This window comes from Ascaphus truei, chromosome 3, assembly GCF_040206685.1.
Source record: "Ascaphus truei isolate aAscTru1 chromosome 3, aAscTru1.hap1, whole genome shotgun sequence".
NCBI classification, from domain to species: Eukaryota; Metazoa; Chordata; class Amphibia; order Anura; family Ascaphidae; genus Ascaphus; species Ascaphus truei.
In genome coordinates this window covers 342,187,922-342,208,678 of record NC_134485.1, presented here as the reverse complement: position 1 = coordinate 342,208,678, position 20,757 = coordinate 342,187,922, and the positions used below count along the sequence as shown (strand labels likewise).

Here is a 20,757-nt window from a genome sequence, read left to right as displayed (position 1 = left end):
TCTTCGTGTGATACATTTGGTGTGGTACAATTGCTTAAGGATGGTGGGTTCTTACATGGCTGTTGTGGGATCCGCATGGTGTCCAGGTGGTCTCACCAAAGCAAAACCATTCTGTGACCAAGAAGAGAGAGATTAAGCACCATGGCAATAGAATTACAATCCCCTCCAAATCACATTTCACATTTAAGCCGCTAGAGATGGGTAACCATTACGATTTTATGCAAAATCCATATTCTAATATTGTACTACTCGAGTATGCAGCTCCTTATGGTGCAATTGCACAGACAACAGCGTTGGTCAAATATGGGGAATACAAATCCAACTGGGAGGGGGGGAAAAGGCATAGACCTCTAACCAAGAAAGAGGAGGGGTAGTCTTGCCCCCAAATAATTACCTTACTGTATGTGAACACTACGAACCCAATTGTCACTGCCTTATTTGCCTAGTATTAAGGATATCATTTCTTTTCAGAAAAGAGGTCAATTAAACAAATACCCCAAAATACTCTAGAGCGCCCTCTACAGTACAGCCTGCGAATTACAGAAACATTAAAGCATGAACCTCACAAAGGTTTGCTGTCAAGCATCAAAGTTCAATCTTGTTCTTGAAGGCACAATGATATCTGAAACATTACCAACCAGCGATATGGATAAAGTACCACCCAGAGAGGACCAATACTATTTGAGCTAGAGATCGTGCGCTTGTTAAACAAGGGGGTCAAAATTATGTCAATAAAGAGATGCAACCGTTATAAATAAACAGTGCCTTTCATGTGCAAGGTGCTTTACAATAGCACTTCAGAGACAATCTCTGGGATGGATCCTTGGAAATCAAGTTTCAGACTCCAAAAGAGAAAGGGGGAAAGAAAGTCGGGCATTATATTTTCCTTTAGAAAAAAAAAAAAAAGATGGAATGGGTTCAAATAATAAAAAAAGAGCAGTACAATCTTTAAACATGGTGACAGCATCTAGCCTGCAGCCCTATATATCAGGGTTGTGGTGGTTTTATTGGTCTGTAGTGTGTGGGTACTAGAAGTGGATTAATCACTTTTTGTATAGGACATTCTCATTCCCTGTTATCCTGCCCCTACTGTACCATTGCATCTCACACCGACTGAAATGTGTAATAAAAAGGTGATTGATCAGAATTATTGAGGCACCCTCGCAGAAGGTTTAGAGATTTGGATATATACGAACAAATCGCAGACACAGACACCTCACCCTCCTCTTACCTTCAATTCTCGTTTGGCAACTTTAAATGCCAAATCGATCACACTGCCAGCCGCCCAACGTGCTGCATTGGAAGAGTGCAGCTCATTCCAGATGGTGTCACTGTCCACCTGCGTGTGGAAACGTCCTGGTAAGAATAGGCTGGGGGCAACACAGTGTTTGTAGAAAGCCTGCAGTGCGTCTGCATTCTCGGTACGGTGTATAAACATAGCATTTGGCACAGCAGTTTGTGTTTGTGAGTTTGTACCATGCTATGGAGAGGTTGGCCAACATTAACTAAGCAGTGCTGTTCGATGACACCTTATGACCCATTCAAGTGAATGGGCTATAAGGTGTCTTAGAGGGCTGGAAGGTCTCCTATGGAATAGCACTGCTTAGTAAACATGCCTTGTTATCTTTGTGTGGAACAGCAGTCCATGACTCCACCAAAAACGCTCAGCCGCACTGTAACAGTTTGGGGTACATAGGAGGTTGTGATAAGTGTGCACGGTTGTTGCCTCTTGTATTGTTTTCAGATTTTTAGTACCACACTAAAACTACATTCCTTGCAAGTCAAGGGAGGCTTTTTGGGGAGGTGGAGAGAATATTGCTGTTCCCCCGCCCTGATTCCATCGTTTATCTCAGGAGGGATGACATATACTGCACATCTTAAGGAGGCCATATTTTGTTCTGATGAATGTTTAAAAGATTTAAATTACCACATAGACTGTATATCACACTCCTAAATTGTTAGGACTGTGCATCCCTAGAAGGGCAATCCTGTTTACACAGGATTATGTGAGAAGAGAGAGTGACATGAAAATGAAGCTTGCTTCTGAAAAATGTAAACCCACGGATTTCTGGCTGCACAGAGATAGAAAGCCTGAGCCCACCGAGACCAGCCTACAGTATATTCTCCCCATGAAATTCCGGATTCACAGTATATTCTCCCCATGAAATTCCAGCGTTCCAGTATATTCTCCCCATGACATTCCAGCGTTCCAGTATATTCTCCCCATGAAATTCCGGCTTTACAGTATATTCTCCCCATGAAATTCCGGCTTTACAGTATATTCTCCCCATGAAATTCCAGCGTTCCAGTATATTCTCCCCATGAAATTCCAGCGTTCCAGTATATTCTCCCCATGAAATTCCGGCTTTACAGTATATTCTCCCCATGACATTCCAGCGTTCCAGTATATTCTCCCCATGACATTCCAGCGTTCCAGTATATTCTCCCCATGACATTCCAGCGTTCCAGTATATTCTCCCCATGACATTCCAGCGTTCCAGTATATTCTCCCCATGACATTCCAGCGTTCCAGTATATTCTCCCCATGACATTCCAGCGTTCCAGTATATTCTCCCCATGACATTCCAGCGTTCCGGTATATTCTCCCCGTGACATTCCAGCGTTCCGGTATATTCTCCCCATGACATTCCAACATTCCGGTATATTCTCCCCATGACATTCCAGCGTTCCAGTATATTCTCCCCATGACATTCCAGCGTTCCAGTATATTCTCCCCATGACATTCCAGCGTTCCAGTATATTCTCCCCATGACATTCCAGCGTTCCATTTTCTGTGCTTCCTGCTCCCACTGTCCTGTTCTAGGGTATTAACCAGCACGAGTCCGGCCCCACGTTAGTTGGTTGGCATTGCAGTGCAGTGCAGTAATGGTCTCAATGTTTTTAATTACAGTACATTCATTTTTCAGGAGATTATCCCAGATTGGTAATGCCGTCGACGATAATTATTGCTATCCAAGTATTATGCTGACTTTAGACCAGAAAGTGATATGGGGAGTCATTTTCTGAGGCAATAGGAGGACTTAGGTGAGGGGCTTTTACTTAATCCATATTAAGCACCGAGGCTTTGCATTAGTTTCAGTCTCCCACCATCATTTGCTGCCATTTATACATGGAAACTACTCTACCAAATCTGTGCTGCTATTAACAGTCTAAGAATGTAATTAACTTTGAAAATTGTAGGCTAAAAAATGGAATACATAGAGCACCCATATAAGCCTCAGGCATCACAAACAGATTGTAAGCTCGCCTGGGCAGGGACTGTCTGTAGAATCCAATCCCTGTGCGCTGCGTACCGCGCACTACAGACATACCCCGGTTTAAGGACACTCACTTTATGTACACTCGCGAGTAAGGACATATCGCCCAATAGGCAAACGGCAGCTCACGCATGCGCCTGTCGGCACGTCCTGAGCAGCAATACTGTCTCCCTACCTGTACCGAAGCTGTGCACAAGCGGGGAGAGTATAGAGCCTGTTACACATGCGTTATTTACATCAGTTATGCACGTATATGATGATTTACGTACAGTACATGCATCGATAAGTGGAAAAAAGTTAGAGCTTCACTTTAAGTACATTTTCGCTTTACATACATGCTCTGGATCCATTGCGTACGTTAATGCGGGGTATGCCTGTATACTGCAACAGTGAAGCCCTGAGTCCCATTAGGAGAAAAAGCGCTATATGAAATAAAGTTATTATTATGTCACCTCTCGAGGCCTCTGCCAAATACTAGGAGCCCCATCGACCTTGATCTGGACGCACAGGAGAAGAGGAAAGATAACACGCAACACAAACAGAACATTTGCACAGGGCCATGGCAAGCTGTAAAATAGGGAGAATCATTTCCAGGCCTGGAGAGCCACAAACAGTCCTGGCTCTCGCGCTCCTCCTGACGCACGTGCCATTAATTTAGCTGTAACTAACTTGGTGACAGGGCTTTGTTTTTGTACATCGCGTATTACAAACTGGACTTGTTAGGTCAAGTCGTGTATTTTCGAAAGGCCTTCCCCACTACCTCAAGACCTAAATGACAATCTGGTAATCCAACTCCAGAGTATCTTACTGTATTACGAGGGGGATGAGACCGCAAGCTCAGGACTTAAAAGTGGAAATGAAAAAATACGCCTAATGATTTTGGGTGAGGCTGCAGGCCTGAAATCCTGGGCCTGCCTGCGCCTCTGATCTCAATTACGGTTTGTTTTTAGGAATAAACGCACTGGAAAGGAATTTATTTTATCTTTTTTTTTTTCTTTCCTTTCTTCATCTTCTTCTTCTTTCATTTCCCGTGAAACATCTTGTTTTCATCAGAGTCGCATCAGCGCCAGGGAAATAACAAAGGAGACACGGAAAAACCTGGGGGATTCTGGGCTAATCAAACACATGTGTGAGGCCTTAACTCAATCTTCCCCTGAGGTTTAGATGGCCTGGCACATTGCTGAAGTTGGGTGAATCACAGTAACGGAGAAATATGTGCGCCTGATGTCCCCCGAGAGCTGCTGTAGAAGGTTTGTGCCCATGCTCTCTCTGTAGAGCATGACAGGTATGTGTGTGCCTGTTATCTTTAAATAGGAATCAGAGATATAGGCTGCCCTGGAGAACCCCAAGGTGAGTTTATGATGTTAGAGAATATATTTATTTTAAACTATTTTACAAGTGAAGAGACGTTGAAATTAATATTTTGTTTAAAGATGCATCTCCCGAGTTACGGTTCAAGTCAGAAGAACAGGTATGTGTTCCTGGTGTCTTTTGTGGGACATAAGTCTGTCTGATTTCTCTGTGGGAAAAGGGGTGAGAAATCTGTATCCCTGCTGTCCTATGAGCTGTCAGAGCTGTGTACCTATGAAAGGCGGTGGTTGGAGGTATGTGTCCTTACGATCATTATGGAAACGGGAAGTGAGGGTTGTGACCTCAACATGTCCATAAAAGCACAGGGTTACAGGTATGTGAGGTGTGTGTCCCTGTGCCTGCAGGAGCAGGGTGAGAGGTGTGTGTCCCTGTGCCTGCAGGAGCAGGGTGAGAGGCGTGTGTCCCTGTGCCTGCAGGAGCAGGGTGAGAGGCGTGTGTCCCTGTGCCTGCAGGAGCAGGGTGAGAGGTATGTGTCCCTGTGCCTGCAGGAGCAGGGTGAGAGGCGTGCGTCCCTGTGCCTGCAGGAGCAGGGTGAGAGGTGTGTGTCCCTGTGCCTGCAGGAGCAGGGTGAGAGGTGTGTGTCCCTGTGCCTGCAGGAGCAGGGTGAGAGGCGTGCGTCCCTGTGCCTGCAGGAGCAGGGTGAGAGGCGTGCGTCCCGGTGCCTGCAGGAGCAGGGTGAGAGGCGTGCGTCCCTGTGCCTGCAGGAGCAGGGTGAGAGGCGTGCGTCCCGGTGCCTGCAGGAGCAGGGTGAGAGGCGTGCGTCCCTGTGCCTGCAGGAGCAGGGTGAGAGGTGTGTGTCCCGGTGCCTGCAGGAGCAGGGTGAGAGGTATGTGTTCCTGTGCCTGCAGGAGCAGGGTGAGAGGTATGTGTTCCTGTGCGTGCAGAAGCAGGGTGAGAGGTATGCGTTCCTGTGCCTGCAGGAGCAGGGTGAGAGGTGTGTGTCCCAGTGCCTGCAGGAGGGATTATTATGTATCTCTATCTATAAAGGAGATATAGATATATCTCTCTCCTTGGTATCTCAGTCACTTACCCCAAGCCCTCCACAAGGCAGCATCACAAACATTCTCTGTGATAAAATGCCTGCAAAGAAATGAAGATACGGTCAATTATGTGAAACCTTTACAAATGTGAATAATGTACTGACCAATTATAGCAATTCTTTTGTCTGGGTATAAAATATTCCCACTGCCTCTCAAAAACCATCATCCCACATATTCCTCCACTAAAAGCTTCCTTAATAGACTCAAGGAGATGAATCCCTAAGAAATATTTTTCCACCAAAAGGTCACTAAGGAAGGAGGAGAACATTTTGAGCAATATATGAATTCGGAGGCAGGATCTGTGCTTACAGAATAAGGCCTACGTCCGATACCTCCAGCCAGCACTGGGGGGGGGAAGGGGAGGCTTGGAGGCACTTGGCGTGAGTATAATTATATGTACATGCATCAATGTAATATACATTACAGCAGAGAACCTTTGCATTTGTAAGATTTTGCAAGTACCAGTCCTTGCAATGCAGTGCTGTACTGTACATTAAATTCTTACTAGTACGGAATGATAAATCATATTTAGTGCTTTAGTCTGTGCTGCTGTCCCTCTGTTATGCTCCACGATTCAGACTTATTAGAGATGGGCAAACTTATCTGAATACGATCCGTTTTACCTAAATCCGAAGTCACATTTGAATACCTGAAATTGGGGAGGAAGAGGAGGAGCTCCGGTGTGTGTGTGCGTTTTTTTTCTTCAAAACTCCCTCCAACAAATTAGGGAGATGCCCATGTTAAAGGAGCACACCTGAGGTACCCTGGGAGATATGCTAATGGTTATGCAAAGTATATATAAATCCGTTACATCCCACACTTCTGAAAAGGGAGTCCATAAGCACTATATTCAGTTAGCAAGCCTAAGGCACCTAGTGACTGGAATGGTGTACTGGTGTCAGATCCAACAGGATTAAAACCCACACAACCTGTTATTCAACCAGCAGCTCTAGCAGTGGTGAAGCAGCAGCTCTAGCAGTGAAGAAGCAGCAGCTCTAGCAGTGAAGAAGCAGCAGCTCTAGCAGTGAAGAAGCAGCAGCTCTAGCAGTGAAGAAGCAGCAGCTCTAGCAGTGAAGAAGCAGCAGCTCTAGCAGTGGTGAAGCAGCAGCTCTAGCAGTGGTGAAGCAGCAGCTCTAGCAGTGGTGAAGCAGCAGCTCTAGCAGTGGTGAAGCAGCAGCTCTAGCAGTGGTGAAGCAGCAGCTCTAGCAGTGAAGAAGCAGCAGCTCTAGCAGTGCAATCGCACATCTCTACTTATTATACAATTAAAAATGAGTAGCTATTCATATGATGTTCTACAAAATGTTCCCCACTTTCCTAATGTTCTATGCATTGAAAAGCTTATTCTGCACAACAGGAAAAAAAAAACAAGTTGTTTTCCCACAGTCAAAAAAATCATTACAAATTGAATGTTTCTCTCCACAAGCTAAAGGTTATTCTACACAAGGTAGTGTCAGCATTCTAAAGCATACTACTGGTAACCCAACTCATTAACACACTTCCCTCAACTAATCCAGCACACAAGATTATTATTCAAGATGTTTGAATCACTCGTGAAGTCATAACCAGGCTTTGTGACCTGCTTTACACGCGATAAAAGGTCTAGATTTCGGAGTGGTGTGAATCTCACTGCACCTCAATGTCTATTCACCATTTAATAAATCTGGGTCACAAATTGCACAAAGGCAATGAAGGGCTTAAAGCTGCAGACCAAGCAATATCCTACATGTGTATTTTTTTAAAATAAATCAGTTCTGTGTTAATGTATTCTAATGTCACAGGCATTTTGGTTTCTAGAGAAACCATTTACAAAGTCACACCCCCTTCCTCTTCTGAGACAGACTCTGGCTCGAGCCCTGCCCTCTCTCTAGCAGTGCACCACTTGTATCTAGTATCTGCCTGGTCACATGATCTCCCCCACAGAACTTTGCATCGTGGGTACAAGAACCTGCCACACTCATTGCCCCAGCCAATGGCACGGCACAACCTGCCACAGCCGATTACAAGAACCTGCCACACCCATTGCCACAGCCGATTACAAGGTATAATGAAAGTGAGAGGCACAGGTTGACAAACAGATATGACCCCAGTAAGTTTGAATACTTGGCATTTAAACAAATGTGATCTTGTTGTTCCAAAGTATCACACATGTCACAAAAGCAAGTTGTTTCTAACAAAGAACATTTGCCTCTTGTATTTTGATTTGGAATTCACAACTACATTCAGGGAAACAAAGTCTCGCCTGCAAATAATGTGTCATTTGCTTTATCTTAATGGAAGTCATCAATTAAAATTCTGCATGATTCAATAATTTCCCCCAAACAAAAAAAACCACACAAATTCACACATTCTGACACATACGCAACAGCCACATTTAATTCTGAATACTGAAGAATGCTTTAAATGTCAGAAACATCAGACCTGTTTGTCATTAACGTGTAAAATGGTCAATTGTTTTTGATGTGGCCAGATGGTGTTTAAAACCATCTGAAATAAAGTTCAAGCCACGGGCCTAAAACAACAGATACAATCTTGCAGACAATGTGATTTATATGCATAGGTTTTAGGGAAATTGGGAGTTGTTAATGGCCACAAGAGGGCAGGAGAGGGTCTCGAATGAATGCCTGGTAGATGGAATTATTGTAATTAAATGTTATTTTTAGCCATCACAACTATTCGATGTAAAACATTTAGCAACACAAACATACCTTCTACATTCCCTTACTTCCGTCTCATGCCTGTGACATGAGGATTAAAGAGGCAATCCGAGAAGCTTATTTTTTTTCTCAATTTGATTTAATATATACAGCCTTTGTTTAAAGTTATTGAAAACTAATTACCTAAGCGGCCGATCCATTAGTTCTCCCGTGATCAGCAAAATCCTAGCTTCCCAGGGTTCACTAAATGGCTGCCTTCCAATTTCAAATCAATCCTTCAGTCAGTGTAACTCAGCAGCTACAATGTATTCTATTGTTACAGTGCTCAGCTCAAAACTGCTGGGAATATTGAGAACAAATGATCACAAACAGGAAAGTGTAGTAAAGATCTTTCACTGCTGGGGGAGTGTGTTAAAACCTGCTATAGAAGCAAAGGATGCTCAGTATATTAAAACTCATTCAAAATGGCATTAAAAGTTGAATGAAAAAAAATAATAATAAAGTAGTAAGTATTATCTAATAAATCAGTTCGGTAGTATTTAAAACAAAAAAAACACATGTAGGATATTGCACGGATTGCTCCTTTAAATCACGTTACGGAGAGATTCATCAGTCACTGAAGTGGAAACTAAGGCTGCGTCCAGGGTGCCTTCTTGCTTGCGGAGGCGCGCGGAGGCTGAGGGAAAGCGGGTGCTTTCCCTGGCCTTGGTCCGCGTGCCGTCCGGGGGCGTGTCGGGGAGGCGGGCCAGTGACGTCACGGAGCTGGTTCACCCTCATTGGGCGAACCGCTCACGTGACCGGCCCTGCGCTCCGGCAAGCGGGAAAATGTAAAATTTTCCTAAGACCTACGCTTCCGCGCTCTCTCATTGCGGCTGTAGGGGCTCAGTGCCGAGCGGAAGCGCGCAAGCACTAAACATGGACGCGGCCTAAGACTTGTGGTCAGGGGTCACAAAGTGCTCTACATTTGTTAGGAATGGTTAAAGGGATCACTAGCATTTTAATTGGACTTGCGTGTAACATTTCAACAGAATACATTGAAACGTTCCCTGGTGTTGGTCATGGTGCCATATAGAATATGCCTTTATGGCATACTGTACATTTTTATTGTTTATAGGTTGGAAAACCTACACATGAAGAAGAGACCTGTGAGGGGCTGAAACATCCGTACACTATAATTTAATCTATGAGGGACTCCAATTTATCTGTCCAAGGAAAAGGTAACACAACCTGCAACAAACCTACACTTCAAGGACCAGCGACGAGAAATAGCCTATATTTGAAGGGCAATTGAGCAATTCAAATGAATAAACAACGTAAAGCAGCAAAATATTCTAAATATTTTAGTTTTTTGTTTTAAAATAAATCAGTTCTGTAGTATTAGATAGTACTTGCTGCAGGTTTTACCCCACCCCCAACTCAATGCCATTTGTAATGAGTATTTGTATGAAGCATCCTTTCCTTTGGTTGCTATAGCAGGCTTTGGCACAGCACTGAGCTGGGCCCTCTCCCCCGCGTGGAATAACATTTGCAACAAATGATCACAAACAGGAAAGTGTTGCAGCGTTCCCAGTAGCTGCAACAATAGACAATGTTGCCCGTGGAAATATAAGGCTATATTGTAGCTGTTGCATTTTCCTGATAGAATTGATTTAGCCCAAAGAGCAGGCTACTCACCTATTGATCACAGGAGAATGGGATTGATCGGCAGCTTAGGTAATTCGTTTTCATTAAAAGGTAATCAAATGCTGCACATATTAAACATTTATTTTAAAGAAAAATGGCAACAAAGAATGTCTCTTTAAGCAACACAGAGCCAGCAACCAGGGAGGGCCGAACAATGCCCAGGAATGAAGTACAGTAGCCGCCACACAATGGGTTTTAAGAAGGAGTGGCTAGGTGACTAAAGACACTGACTGGCACTGAGCTTGAAGCTGGTTCAATTCCTGGTGTCAGCTCCTTGTGACCTTGGGCAAGTCACTTTATCTCTCTGTGCCTCAGGCACCAAAAACAGATTGTAAGCTCCATGGGGCAGGAACCTGTGCCTGCTAAATGCCTCTGTAAAGCGCTACGTAAAACTAGCAGCGCTATACAAGAACATGCTATTATTATTATTATTATTAACTCCCCTGGCGGATTGCATTATATGAAGTTTGGTAGGAGGGCTGGGACATGCTCTTGTAGAGAGAGGAAGGGGCAGCCCCAGGCATACCTGTGGGACATGCTCTTGTAGAGAGAGGAAGGGGCAGCCCCAGGCATACCTGTGGGACATGCTCTTGTAGAGAGAGGAAGGGGCAGCCCCAGGCATACCTGTGGGACATGCTCTTGTAGAGAGGATGGGGCAGCCCCAGGCATACCTGTGGGACATGCTCTTGTAGAGAGAGGATGGGGCAGCCCCAGGCATACCTGTGGGACATGCTCTTGTAGAGAGGAAGGGGCAGCCCCAGGCATACCTGTGGGACATGCTCTTGTAGAGAGGAAGGGGCAGCCCCAGGCATACCTGTGGGACATGCTCTTGTAGAGAGGAAGGGGCAGCCCCAGGCATACCTGTGGGACATGCTCTTGTAGAGAGGAAGGGGCAGCCCCAGGCATACCTGTGGGACATGCTCTTGTAGAGAGGAAGGGGCAGCCCCAGGCATACCTGTGGGACATGCTCTTGTAGAGAGGAAGGGGTAGCCCCAGGCATACCTGTGGGACATGCTCTTGTAGAGAGGAAGGGGCAGCCCCAGGCATACCTGTGGGACATGCTCTTGTAGAGAGGAAGGGACAGCCCCAGGCATACCTGTGGGACATGCTCTTGTAGAGAGGAAGGGACAGCCCCAGGCATACCTGTGGGACATGCTCTTGTAGAGAGGAAGGGGCAGCCCCAGGCATACCTACGGGACATGCTCTTGTAGAGGAAGGGGCAGCCCCAGGCATACCTGCGGGACATGCTCTTGTAGAGGAAGGGGCAGCCCCAGGCATACCTGTGGGACATGCTCTTGTAGAGAGGAAGGGGCAGCCCCAGGCATACAGTACCTGTGGGACATGCTCTTGTAGAGAGGAAGGGGCAGCCCCAGGCATACAGTACCTGTGGGACATGCTCTTGTAGAGAGGAAGGGGCAGCCCCAGGCATACCTGTGGGACATGCTCTTGTAGAGAGGAAGGGGCAGCCCCAGGCATACCTGTGGGACATGCTCTTGTAGAGAGGAAGGGGCAGATCCAGGCATACCTGTGGGACATGCTCTTGTAGAGAGGAAGGGGCAGCCCCAGGCATACCTGTGGGACATGCTCTTGTAGAGAGGAAGGGGCAGCCCCAGGCATACCTGTGGGACATGCTCTTGTAGAGAGGAAGGGGCAGCCCCAGGCATACCTGTGGGACATGCTCTTGTAGAGAGGAAGGGGCAGCCCCAGGCATACCTGTGGGACATGCTCTTGTAGAGAGGAAGGGACAGCCCCATGCATACATGTGGGACATGCTCTTGTAGAGAGGAAGGGGCAGCCCCAGGCATACATGTGGGACATGCTCTTGTAGAGAGGAAGGGGCAGCCCCAGGCATACCTGTGGGACATGCTCTTGTAGAGAGGAAGGGGCAGCCCCAGGCATACCTGTGGGACATGCTCTTGTAGAGAGGAAGGGGCAGCCCCAGGCATACCTGTGGGACATGCTCTTGTACAGAGGAAGGGGCAGCCCCAGGCATACCTGTGGGACATGCTCTTGTAGAGAGGAAGGGGCAGCCCCAGGCATACCTGCAAGCTTGTGATTGTCCAGTTTGAGTCTGTTGAGTGGGTTGGTGCCATAAAGCAGAACATGTGTCTCTGTGTGTACAGACTGCAGCTCTTCCAGAGACGCTTTCCTACCATGGATACACTGAGACAAAGGGAAAAGAAAAGAGCAAGGAGTTATTTTTGGGGAGCAGCAACAAAGGATCCACTATTCACCACCAATGATTGAGCTGAATCTACTAAGTAGCCGTTTGATAAAAACTAGGGGTGCGCAAACTGGGGGCACAAGATTTTTCCAGGGGGGGGGGGGGTGGGCACGGTGGTTACAGAGGTCCCGCGCCCTCTCCCAACGCATTTAAATTAAATGCCGGGGGACCGCGCGAGGCCTCTGCAACTTCCGCAAGCAGGGGAGGAGAACGGGGGAGGAGAGCAGGGAAGGAGAGCAGGGAAGGAGAGCAGGGAAGGAGAGCAGGGAAGGAGAGCAGGGAAGGAGAGCAGGGAAGGAGAGCAGGGAAGGAGAGCAGGGAAGGAGAGCAGGGAAGGAGAGCAGGGGAGGAGAGCAGGGGAGGAGAGCAGGCAGGGTGGTGCAGGGAGAAAGCTTTGTGCAGCCCTGATCTAAACCATCACTTTGCATGCTCGCTGCAGCTACTCATGTGGACTATGTTTAAAAAAAACAACAAAAAAAACAAAAAAAAAAACAACAACAAAAAAAAAAAAAACAACAAAAAAAAAAAAAGGAAAACTAAACGGCTCTGAACATGCACACCCAGGAAAAAAGGAGGCGCGATATTACAGAAACATGCAAATACAGATGTGACCAACGTTACTGCAACAGGCTTCAGCAGGACATGAACAAGCCAGCGGGAGAGGCAGCCATTGTTTTAATCAGTGGGGCTATTGCACCATTTGCTCCACGGGAGAGTGCGGCGGGTTGCAATAGCGCTGGCTACATCTGTAACTGGTGGGGGGTTCCGCAGCAGAATTAGGGACAGAAAAAAAACCCGCATTAAATGTCTTCCCTCTGCTTCTTCCTCACCCGAAGAAAGAAGTGTTTAATAGATACATGAAACAGATTGAATACTGTAAATGAGCAGCACTGGAGGGTGTGCAATGTGAGGCAGTAATCCAATGCTGAAAAACGCATGCATGCAGAAATACAGAAGAGGGAGAACAAACGGCTCGGCACGGACACATGGGGACTGAAAAAAGGTTTAAAAAATAAATTAGGGTATTTTCCCAGTAGGAAGGGAAAATGGGCAAAACGGCAGATATTTACAGTTTGGTTTTGCCAAACACACAGTATCTGCAATCAATGTCTACTATGGATTTATTATGCATTTTTTAATAATGGAGGCTGAAGCTTTATACTTATCCCTGAAGGTCCCGGCGTTATGAGTAGTTGTACACCTGTGCCCATATCAAACACGTACAGTTCCTCCTGAGCCTCAGGTGGGGATTCACTAAACCGTTCAGTCAGGGCACATAATAATGTGATGTTACCCAAACAGGAACGGACGTAAATGTATCGTGAGCCAACGTTCTGTTTACAATGCTAATTATATGCAGAACAGCTGTAATTCCGCTCTAAGCATCGGCTTAATGCCATGTTATCTGTGCATGAACTTAACATTAACCTGTGCTGACTTTAATAACGTGCCAGAGTTTAATGAATAGAGAATGATATGAGCAGGCCTCACTAACGTGCGTTTTTGTTAACGCTAGGCTCTTTACAGAAGAAACTGTGGTTGCGTTATTGTCCTTAGTGGATACAGTGTTACTATTAACGTGACGTTGGCCTCACAGAGCTTAGTGAACCTGGGCCCTAGAGAGACTATCCTCCCTGTACCCCTCCCTTAACCAGTCAAGTCCCCTCAGAGCCGGCTAGCCTTACTTCGCAATGGTTACGTAATCCCCTCTCCTGCAGACGGGACCAGATGCTCTGGATTCTCCCAGCATGCTCTGGGTGGTTGCTGTTGTCTCCACAGGTGCATTGATGCTTCAGCATTACCGAGTCATACACAATTCCTACCACAAAGTACAGGGTCAGAGGTTATAAACATAGATAGTTCACAAAGTCCTAGGCTTTAGAAGAAATACACATGTTGAACTGTGCATGGATTCCGAGTACCTTTACGCACTCTCCCATTCCCTTCCCCCCCCCACCCCACCATCAAAGCACCTTTTTTAAATCAAAAATATTACAAAATAGTCATAGGTGGACCCCCTCTAAACCACAGTAACAAGACTTTCTTATTTAGACTCCAATATACCAGACAATGCTACACATTGCTTCATGTTAAAGTCCATTCAAGTGAACGAGCCATGAAGTGTGCCAAGTGATTAGAACGATTTAGTGGATCTGGTCCTTGGTGTCGGATGGATCCCACAAGGCATTAGGAAGGAGAGCATTTGTGGCCTGACCTAAAATATTTATTTTAGGGGTTTCCATACAGTAAAATAAAAGTTTGCCATTCACTTAAATGATTGTTAGTGAGCACGTATAGCTGCCACGGTTTGTTGAAGACTCTTACAAGTGTATAGTACAAATCACTAGCTTTGTGTTACAAATGTTCCGTTTCTGAACATGAACAGGCTGTATATCTATAAACCCTTTGCTGCTGGAAGCGCTTCTATTACCGCAATGTGCTGTGTGTCTAGAAATGTATCCTGTTAGTCTGTTTTGTTGCAGTCTGACATGTAATCAGAGGAGTTACGCAGATTATACACTATTTGCACTGATGTATTGCAAGCATTGTACGTAGAAAAACAGCTGCAGTATACAGCACTATATCCGTTTGCACCACAAACACCCTGGAGTGGAAGACACGACTGAACATTATGTTAAAATGGCACTAATAGTGTCACTTTAGAATCTGTGTCATTCTCCATGTCACCCATGACAAATGTCCTGCAGGAAGCCCATGTATTATATATACAGCAAGCATTGTGGGGTTGGCGGTAGCCTCCCTACCCACATTAATAAACGATGGGAATCACTTCATGTTTGCAATGCAGTTGCCGTGTTGGACAGAGGTCTGCTGCAAAATGGCATCTGCGAGTTTCAGTACCAAGATCATGAAATAACCATCCGTAGTGCCCATAATGTAGTGGGAACGGAGACCATGCACCCTGTCGTTCTCTAGCAAGGACAGCAGCAGACTGGTGATGTCATTGTTACCTGTAGTGAAACGGAGCTTGGAAGCCTCTTCTGGCACAGGAAGTGACACGGTTTTGGGGGTAGGATCTGGAGTGGGGAAGGAAGCCGAGGCTGGAGAGGACTTTGCCCGGGAGAGAGGACGATGTCCTCCTGCTAGGATGGGGATCATAAGGGTGTCCAGTGGTGGTGGTCGTTTTAGATGCTGGTGGATACGATGGTGGGTCTGTTCCCACACAATGGTCTGTGGGGAGGCAAAGAAACATCAAGTCCTTTGGTCAGAGCACGGGACTTGGAGCATTGTTGGAGTTGGGTTACATCAAAGAGAGGTTCCTCAGCATTTTCATAAAGTGATCAACGTAAAATAAATAAATAAATCATTTAAAAAATAAGTTTCTACTGCTATAAGTAAAGATAGCCCAATTTGTAAAACAAATCCCCAGCTTTGTTAAACTGATAGGTTCGTAAAAACATACTGAACCAGACACGCAAATAGCTGTGGGCCGAAATTGCTTTCACAAAGTGTTGTGGCGCCCCCTGGCAGTGAATGGGGTTAGTCCCACCCAGGTCTTGTCGAGAGACGCGAATGTGACAGGACGGCTGCTCGGTACCTGCTGAGGAAGTCCGTGCTGCTGGTGGACCATTGGCTGGTTGCTGCTGTGTGCATCATGTTGCCCGCCTCGCAGGGACTCTGCTCGCCCTCTGGCAGCATTTCCTCCCGTCTCATTAGGCCTCTCGCTTGCAGGACCGCTCTCGTCCATCTCCTCTGAGGGTATCTGGCACAGCCTCGGCCTCTCGCTGGTTTTTGCCATGCGCTGGGGTGAGAAGAGAGGGTAAGTGAGACTGCAGGTCTCACAGAACTGAGCAAATCTCATGGATCAAAAAAAAAAAAAAAAAAAAAAAACTGGATTCCTCTTCAACTGCTTGAGTTAACACGAGTATTCATCCAGTCTTTACGGACAGGAGGCAAAGGGCAATCACACTGACCTGATTCTCTCAATGCTATATGACACTGGCTTGCTTCTCTCTTCGTCTGACACAAGATTGGTAATGACCTAATCCCAGGTTATCTTTTGGACTGGAGTAGCAGCACAGTGGTAATGTCACAGCCTTGGAAGCGGTGATATTAGCACTGTATGTCCTGTTCAAAACCCAGTGTTCGCTCCTTGTGACCTTAGACAAGGCCCGTTATCTCCTACCTCAGGAACTAAAAATTAATTGATAAACTCTCGCGGAAAGGAACTCATTGCGCCTAAATATTCAATGTCAATTTCTTTAATAAAAACATTTTCCCACACATACAGTTGGCTGTTTATAACTGAATTCAATGCCAGCTGGCTGAATCTACACCTGGGGTGGGCAAATTCAGTCCTTAAGGGGTCACCAACAGGTTTTTTTTTTTTTTAGATATCCCTGCTTCAGCACACGTGGCTCAGTCAAAGACTGCATCACCTTTGGTGAAGCAGGGATATCATGAAAACCTGACCTGTTGATGGCCCATGAGGACTGGAGTTGCCAAATCCTGAACTACACAAAACTCCTGTTATCAGACGAGGCTGTGATATGAACGGGCTTCTCGCTTTGCTGTTCACTGAGGTGTTTGAACCCGACCTGAAAATCTCTCCCAACACAAGCAGATCGGTCCTGGACCTATTTTCCTTCCCATCCTTACCTTGAGTAATTGGCGCTGCTGTTTCATATGCTCCGGGAACAGTGTGTATTGCTGCTGATACAGCAGCTGCTGTTGGAGTGTCTTGGGGTTCTGAGGGAGAGGCTCGGAGCGGGTCCGACTCAAAGGCTTGTGGTGCCCGGGAGCTGATAAGTGATCGGCATTGATGAGGGAGTGGGCAAATTGTAAAGGCACAGAACCCAGGCCTGGAACTGAACAAAAAACTGAGTGGGATTACAAAAAAAGACAGGCTAGCAAGAACGCTCAGCAGATCTTTCCCTGGGGAAAAGAATCTTAAACCAAATGCAAAGTTAATTAAACATTCTGCAGCCAGATAGGCCAGCAACACACCGCAAAGCAATATCTTTCCCGCCAGTCTGTCAATTTATCAGTGCTCTACTTGGCCCGTAAATCCGCAATAGAGCTTACAATCAAACATGCCATTATGAACCAACATTACCATTGAATTTACTGCATCTCTGTTCTACCACAGTTCTGTGTACACAGAGTGATAGCCTGTACAATTTGAACACTGTCGCAATATTTGCAGTAACCACTAGATGGCAGTATAATCACGGACATTTCTATAATTATTAGTACCACACTGCGTGCAAAAAACAATAACTAAAAACGTTAATATAGTTGGTCTCTTTAGAAAAATAAAAAAAATATCGCAAACTGGTTTGCTTCTTGTAAAAATGATATTTTTGAAGTGAAACTTCTTTGCTGGCACCTACAGAGTTTTGAAAGGGAAAATCCCTTGTAACAAAATTCCATGACGGAAGGGACGTCGTGCTACTACTGTGCGTGTGCCCGCGCTACACCCGCGCAGACGTCAAAGCGCTGCTCACTTCCAGCGCACGCGGAGGTTGGAGCCAGCGATGCACAGTGGCTCGGCGCACATGCACAGGAGCAACAGTAACTCAGAGGCACCAGAGTCAGGCACATCAGACACACACACCACACACCCCACACCCCACACCCCACACCCCACACCCCACACCCCACACCCCATAGAAGTGCAGATGGCTAAAACAGAGTTGTGAGCCGAGCACTCGCGTTCTTTCAAACTTTTGAGGTTTGTCACCGATATTGTGTTTAATGAATTTTAATTTAAAATATCACCACAAATACAATATCTGTGACAAAACAGTGACCAAAGACAAAGAAGTTTCACCTAAAATGTGTGTGCTCAGTACACACAACTTTTTTTTTTAGTGTTTCTGGGTCCTGTCTTGCTCTGGTGACACCACTCTTTATTATCATACCGTTGTGTGTCTGGCTAATAATTACCTCCTAATACAAACAAAGAATATCGAAAATAAATGGGAAATTAAAAATTGGCTAGTGGTTTCTATGAGGCCTATTCATTCAACTGTGATAATGACATTTAGAGTGTCTTGCCATTAAACAGTTATCGTATGTCCACAATGTGTGAAAATTGCTTTTTTTAAACGTGATTGCTGGCTGTGCAATTCCAATGCGACATGACAATTTTGTACGCAAGTGAGACCGACTTGTAGAATTACATATTAACAAGCTATTCATCAAGCCAGGGGTGCTCTACTCCAATCCTCCCCAACAGGTAAGGTTTTCAGGGTATCCCTGCTTCAGCACAGGTGGTGCAGTCTTAGGCCGAGCCTCTGTTTGAGCTACTTGTGCTGAAGCAGGCATCCTGATAACCTGACCTGTTGGGGGGGGGGGGGGGGGGCTTCGGGACTGGAATTGAGCACCCCTGAATTAAACTGAAGGTAAAGGAATTTACGTTAAAAAAAAAAAAGGCCAGATCTTTATCGCACGAAATAGCAGCCCATTTTATTACTGGCAGGATCAGAGCTTACCCTTCCAGACCGGCCAATCACATTACTTTATATTTGGATATACAGCTTTTAAGATATAAACTAGGTCTGAAAGGGTTAACAAATAGGGCCCCCTAGGACTCAAAAACACGCTCATCACAAAATAAGTGTAACCCCCCCCCAAGCAATTGGTTACCATGGCAACATTAAAGTTGGGGGGAACAGATGAATACTTAAAAAGTACTTTGATGTGTCCGATAAAATAAAATACATCAATAACCTACATAGAACCCATTAAACAAGGTTACTACCATCAGTTCACTTTAATCAAAAGAGGGATCTGATATTTGTATAGCAGAAATCCTTCTGAGTTGCATGTGGTTTGTAACCTGGCATCCCGAGAGCTGTGCGGATATCTGCACAGTGGGAACACTGGGAGGCCCAGCACTCCGATTATATTTACCTCTGCACTTCTGGGAAGTGACAGGGAGAGCTGGGCAAGAATAGGCCGGGGGGGAGGGGGGGGAGGGGGGGAGGGGGGGGGAGGGGGGGGGCTGAAATCCAGTCCTAAAGCCTCCCAACAGGTCAGGTTTTCAGTATATCCCAGCTTCAGCACAGGTAGCTCAATCAGTCCCAGCTTCAGCACAGGTGGTTCAGTCAGACCCTCAGTTTTTGACTGAGCCATCTGTGCTGAAGCTGGGTTATCCTGAGAACCTGACCTGTTGGTTGGGAGGGGGGGGGAGGAGGGGGGGCTTGAGGATTGCAGGTGAGCCCCTCTGGAATAGGCTACGAGTAAGGAGATGGGCACATTAGCAGTACTAGAGATGGACGGAGGTCACAAATTGCTGTCTTTTTCTTCAATTCAAATATTTGAAAGGCAAAAAAAAAAAAAAAAGAGCAAAATATTCAGATTTAAAAACAAATTTTGAAAATGACCAAATATTGAAAATTAAGGAAACATAATGGAAAATAATTGAAAATGAGAGAATGTCCGCCAATTTGCACAAAAAAAAAAATAAATAAAAAAAAAAAGGGCTGTAAAACTGATTTCAACTTTATCGCCCATCCATTATAAGAAGGATGCTGTGGGTCCCTTGCTTGTTTGCTAGAACGTTTGGGAATGTGGTGGGACATGTTGGCAATCTGCTGAACATGTGGTCATACTGTAGGACAGAGGGGATCCTGGGAGAAAGCTATGAAAGTCCAGGCCAATGGAAACAAATCCCTAGAGCCCAGGCGGAAAGTCTTGATTTAAAGTGCGCTCTCCCGTGTCTGATCACCGGGAGAAATCCAACTCCGGAAATACTGATCTGCGTTATCGCAGCTCTTTTGGGAAATAAAAATGGCCGCCTGCAAAGGTGTTGCTGATGAGACAAAGCAAAAGAAAGGAAAACATTTTATTTGGAGAAAGTGCTGGAACATTAGGGCCTGGGTCAGGTAAAGATGGCTGTTATTTAAGGGTAGCGGAGGTGCGGTTATATGGAATAGGTTGTGCAGAGTCTTCAGCTTTTCATGCAGAGATTGGGTGGGATTTTCAGCTGATCCCAGCACCAGAAAGAGGGCTTCAAAACGTTACAAAAAAAAGGTTCAACAACAGATATTCCATTGTGCTCCAGTAAAATACCTACATTTAGCAACTGGAAGTACAAAAAGTACAGGACAAATGAAAAAATTAGCTACTGCCAGAAAGTCATTGGCATGCTAAGAAAATGCAGTGTCTGAGAAGGGCTGGGATAAGCAGGCAACGATCTTCTCATTTCTAACTTGTTAAATAATGATCACACCGTTTTTGGAGGTCCACAATAAGACGTATCTACATACGGTGACCTTGGACAAGTCCATTACATTTTTATGGGATTCTGGTAATAAAAAGAACATCTTGAAAGCTCCTAGAAGCAGGAACACATTGTCCCCCGAGTTGCTCTACTTTTTACAGCGCTATTTCCATGTAGACAGATTTCAGAACAATGTTATGGATCAGTGTCAACTATATCTTTCTCATTACATTCAAGTCATATTTAAGTAATAATCCCCTCAGAACAGGGCATTACTGGCCAATAATGCCCTGGCTGAAAGAGTTGAAGGCCTGAG

At 45.6% G+C, this 20,757-nt stretch overlaps 1 protein-coding gene across 7 annotated transcripts in view; it reads right to left on the bottom strand.

The window, feature by feature from the left end:
* HDAC7 (histone deacetylase 7) overlaps nt 1-20,757 on the bottom strand; it is a 318,615-nt gene that overhangs the window by 23,420 nt on the left and 274,438 nt on the right. For 6 of the 7 annotated variants that reach the window (XM_075591688.1, XM_075591690.1, XM_075591689.1 and 3 more), the window contains 8 exons: nt 16,871-17,091; nt 15,810-16,013; nt 15,223-15,442; nt 13,936-14,069; nt 12,069-12,189; nt 5,680-5,729; nt 1,232-1,339; nt 56-111 (listed from right to left, as the gene is read on the bottom strand). In XM_075591688.1, the coding sequence (XP_075447803.1) occupies nt 56-111; nt 1,232-1,339; nt 5,680-5,729; nt 12,069-12,189; nt 13,936-14,069; nt 15,223-15,442; nt 15,810-16,013; nt 16,871-17,091 (1,114 nt within the window). The remainder of the gene's footprint in view (nt 1-55; nt 112-1,231; nt 1,340-5,679; nt 5,730-12,068; nt 12,190-13,935; nt 14,070-15,222; nt 15,443-15,809; nt 16,014-16,870; nt 17,092-20,757) is intronic. The other variant, XM_075591686.1, reaches the window with a different exon arrangement.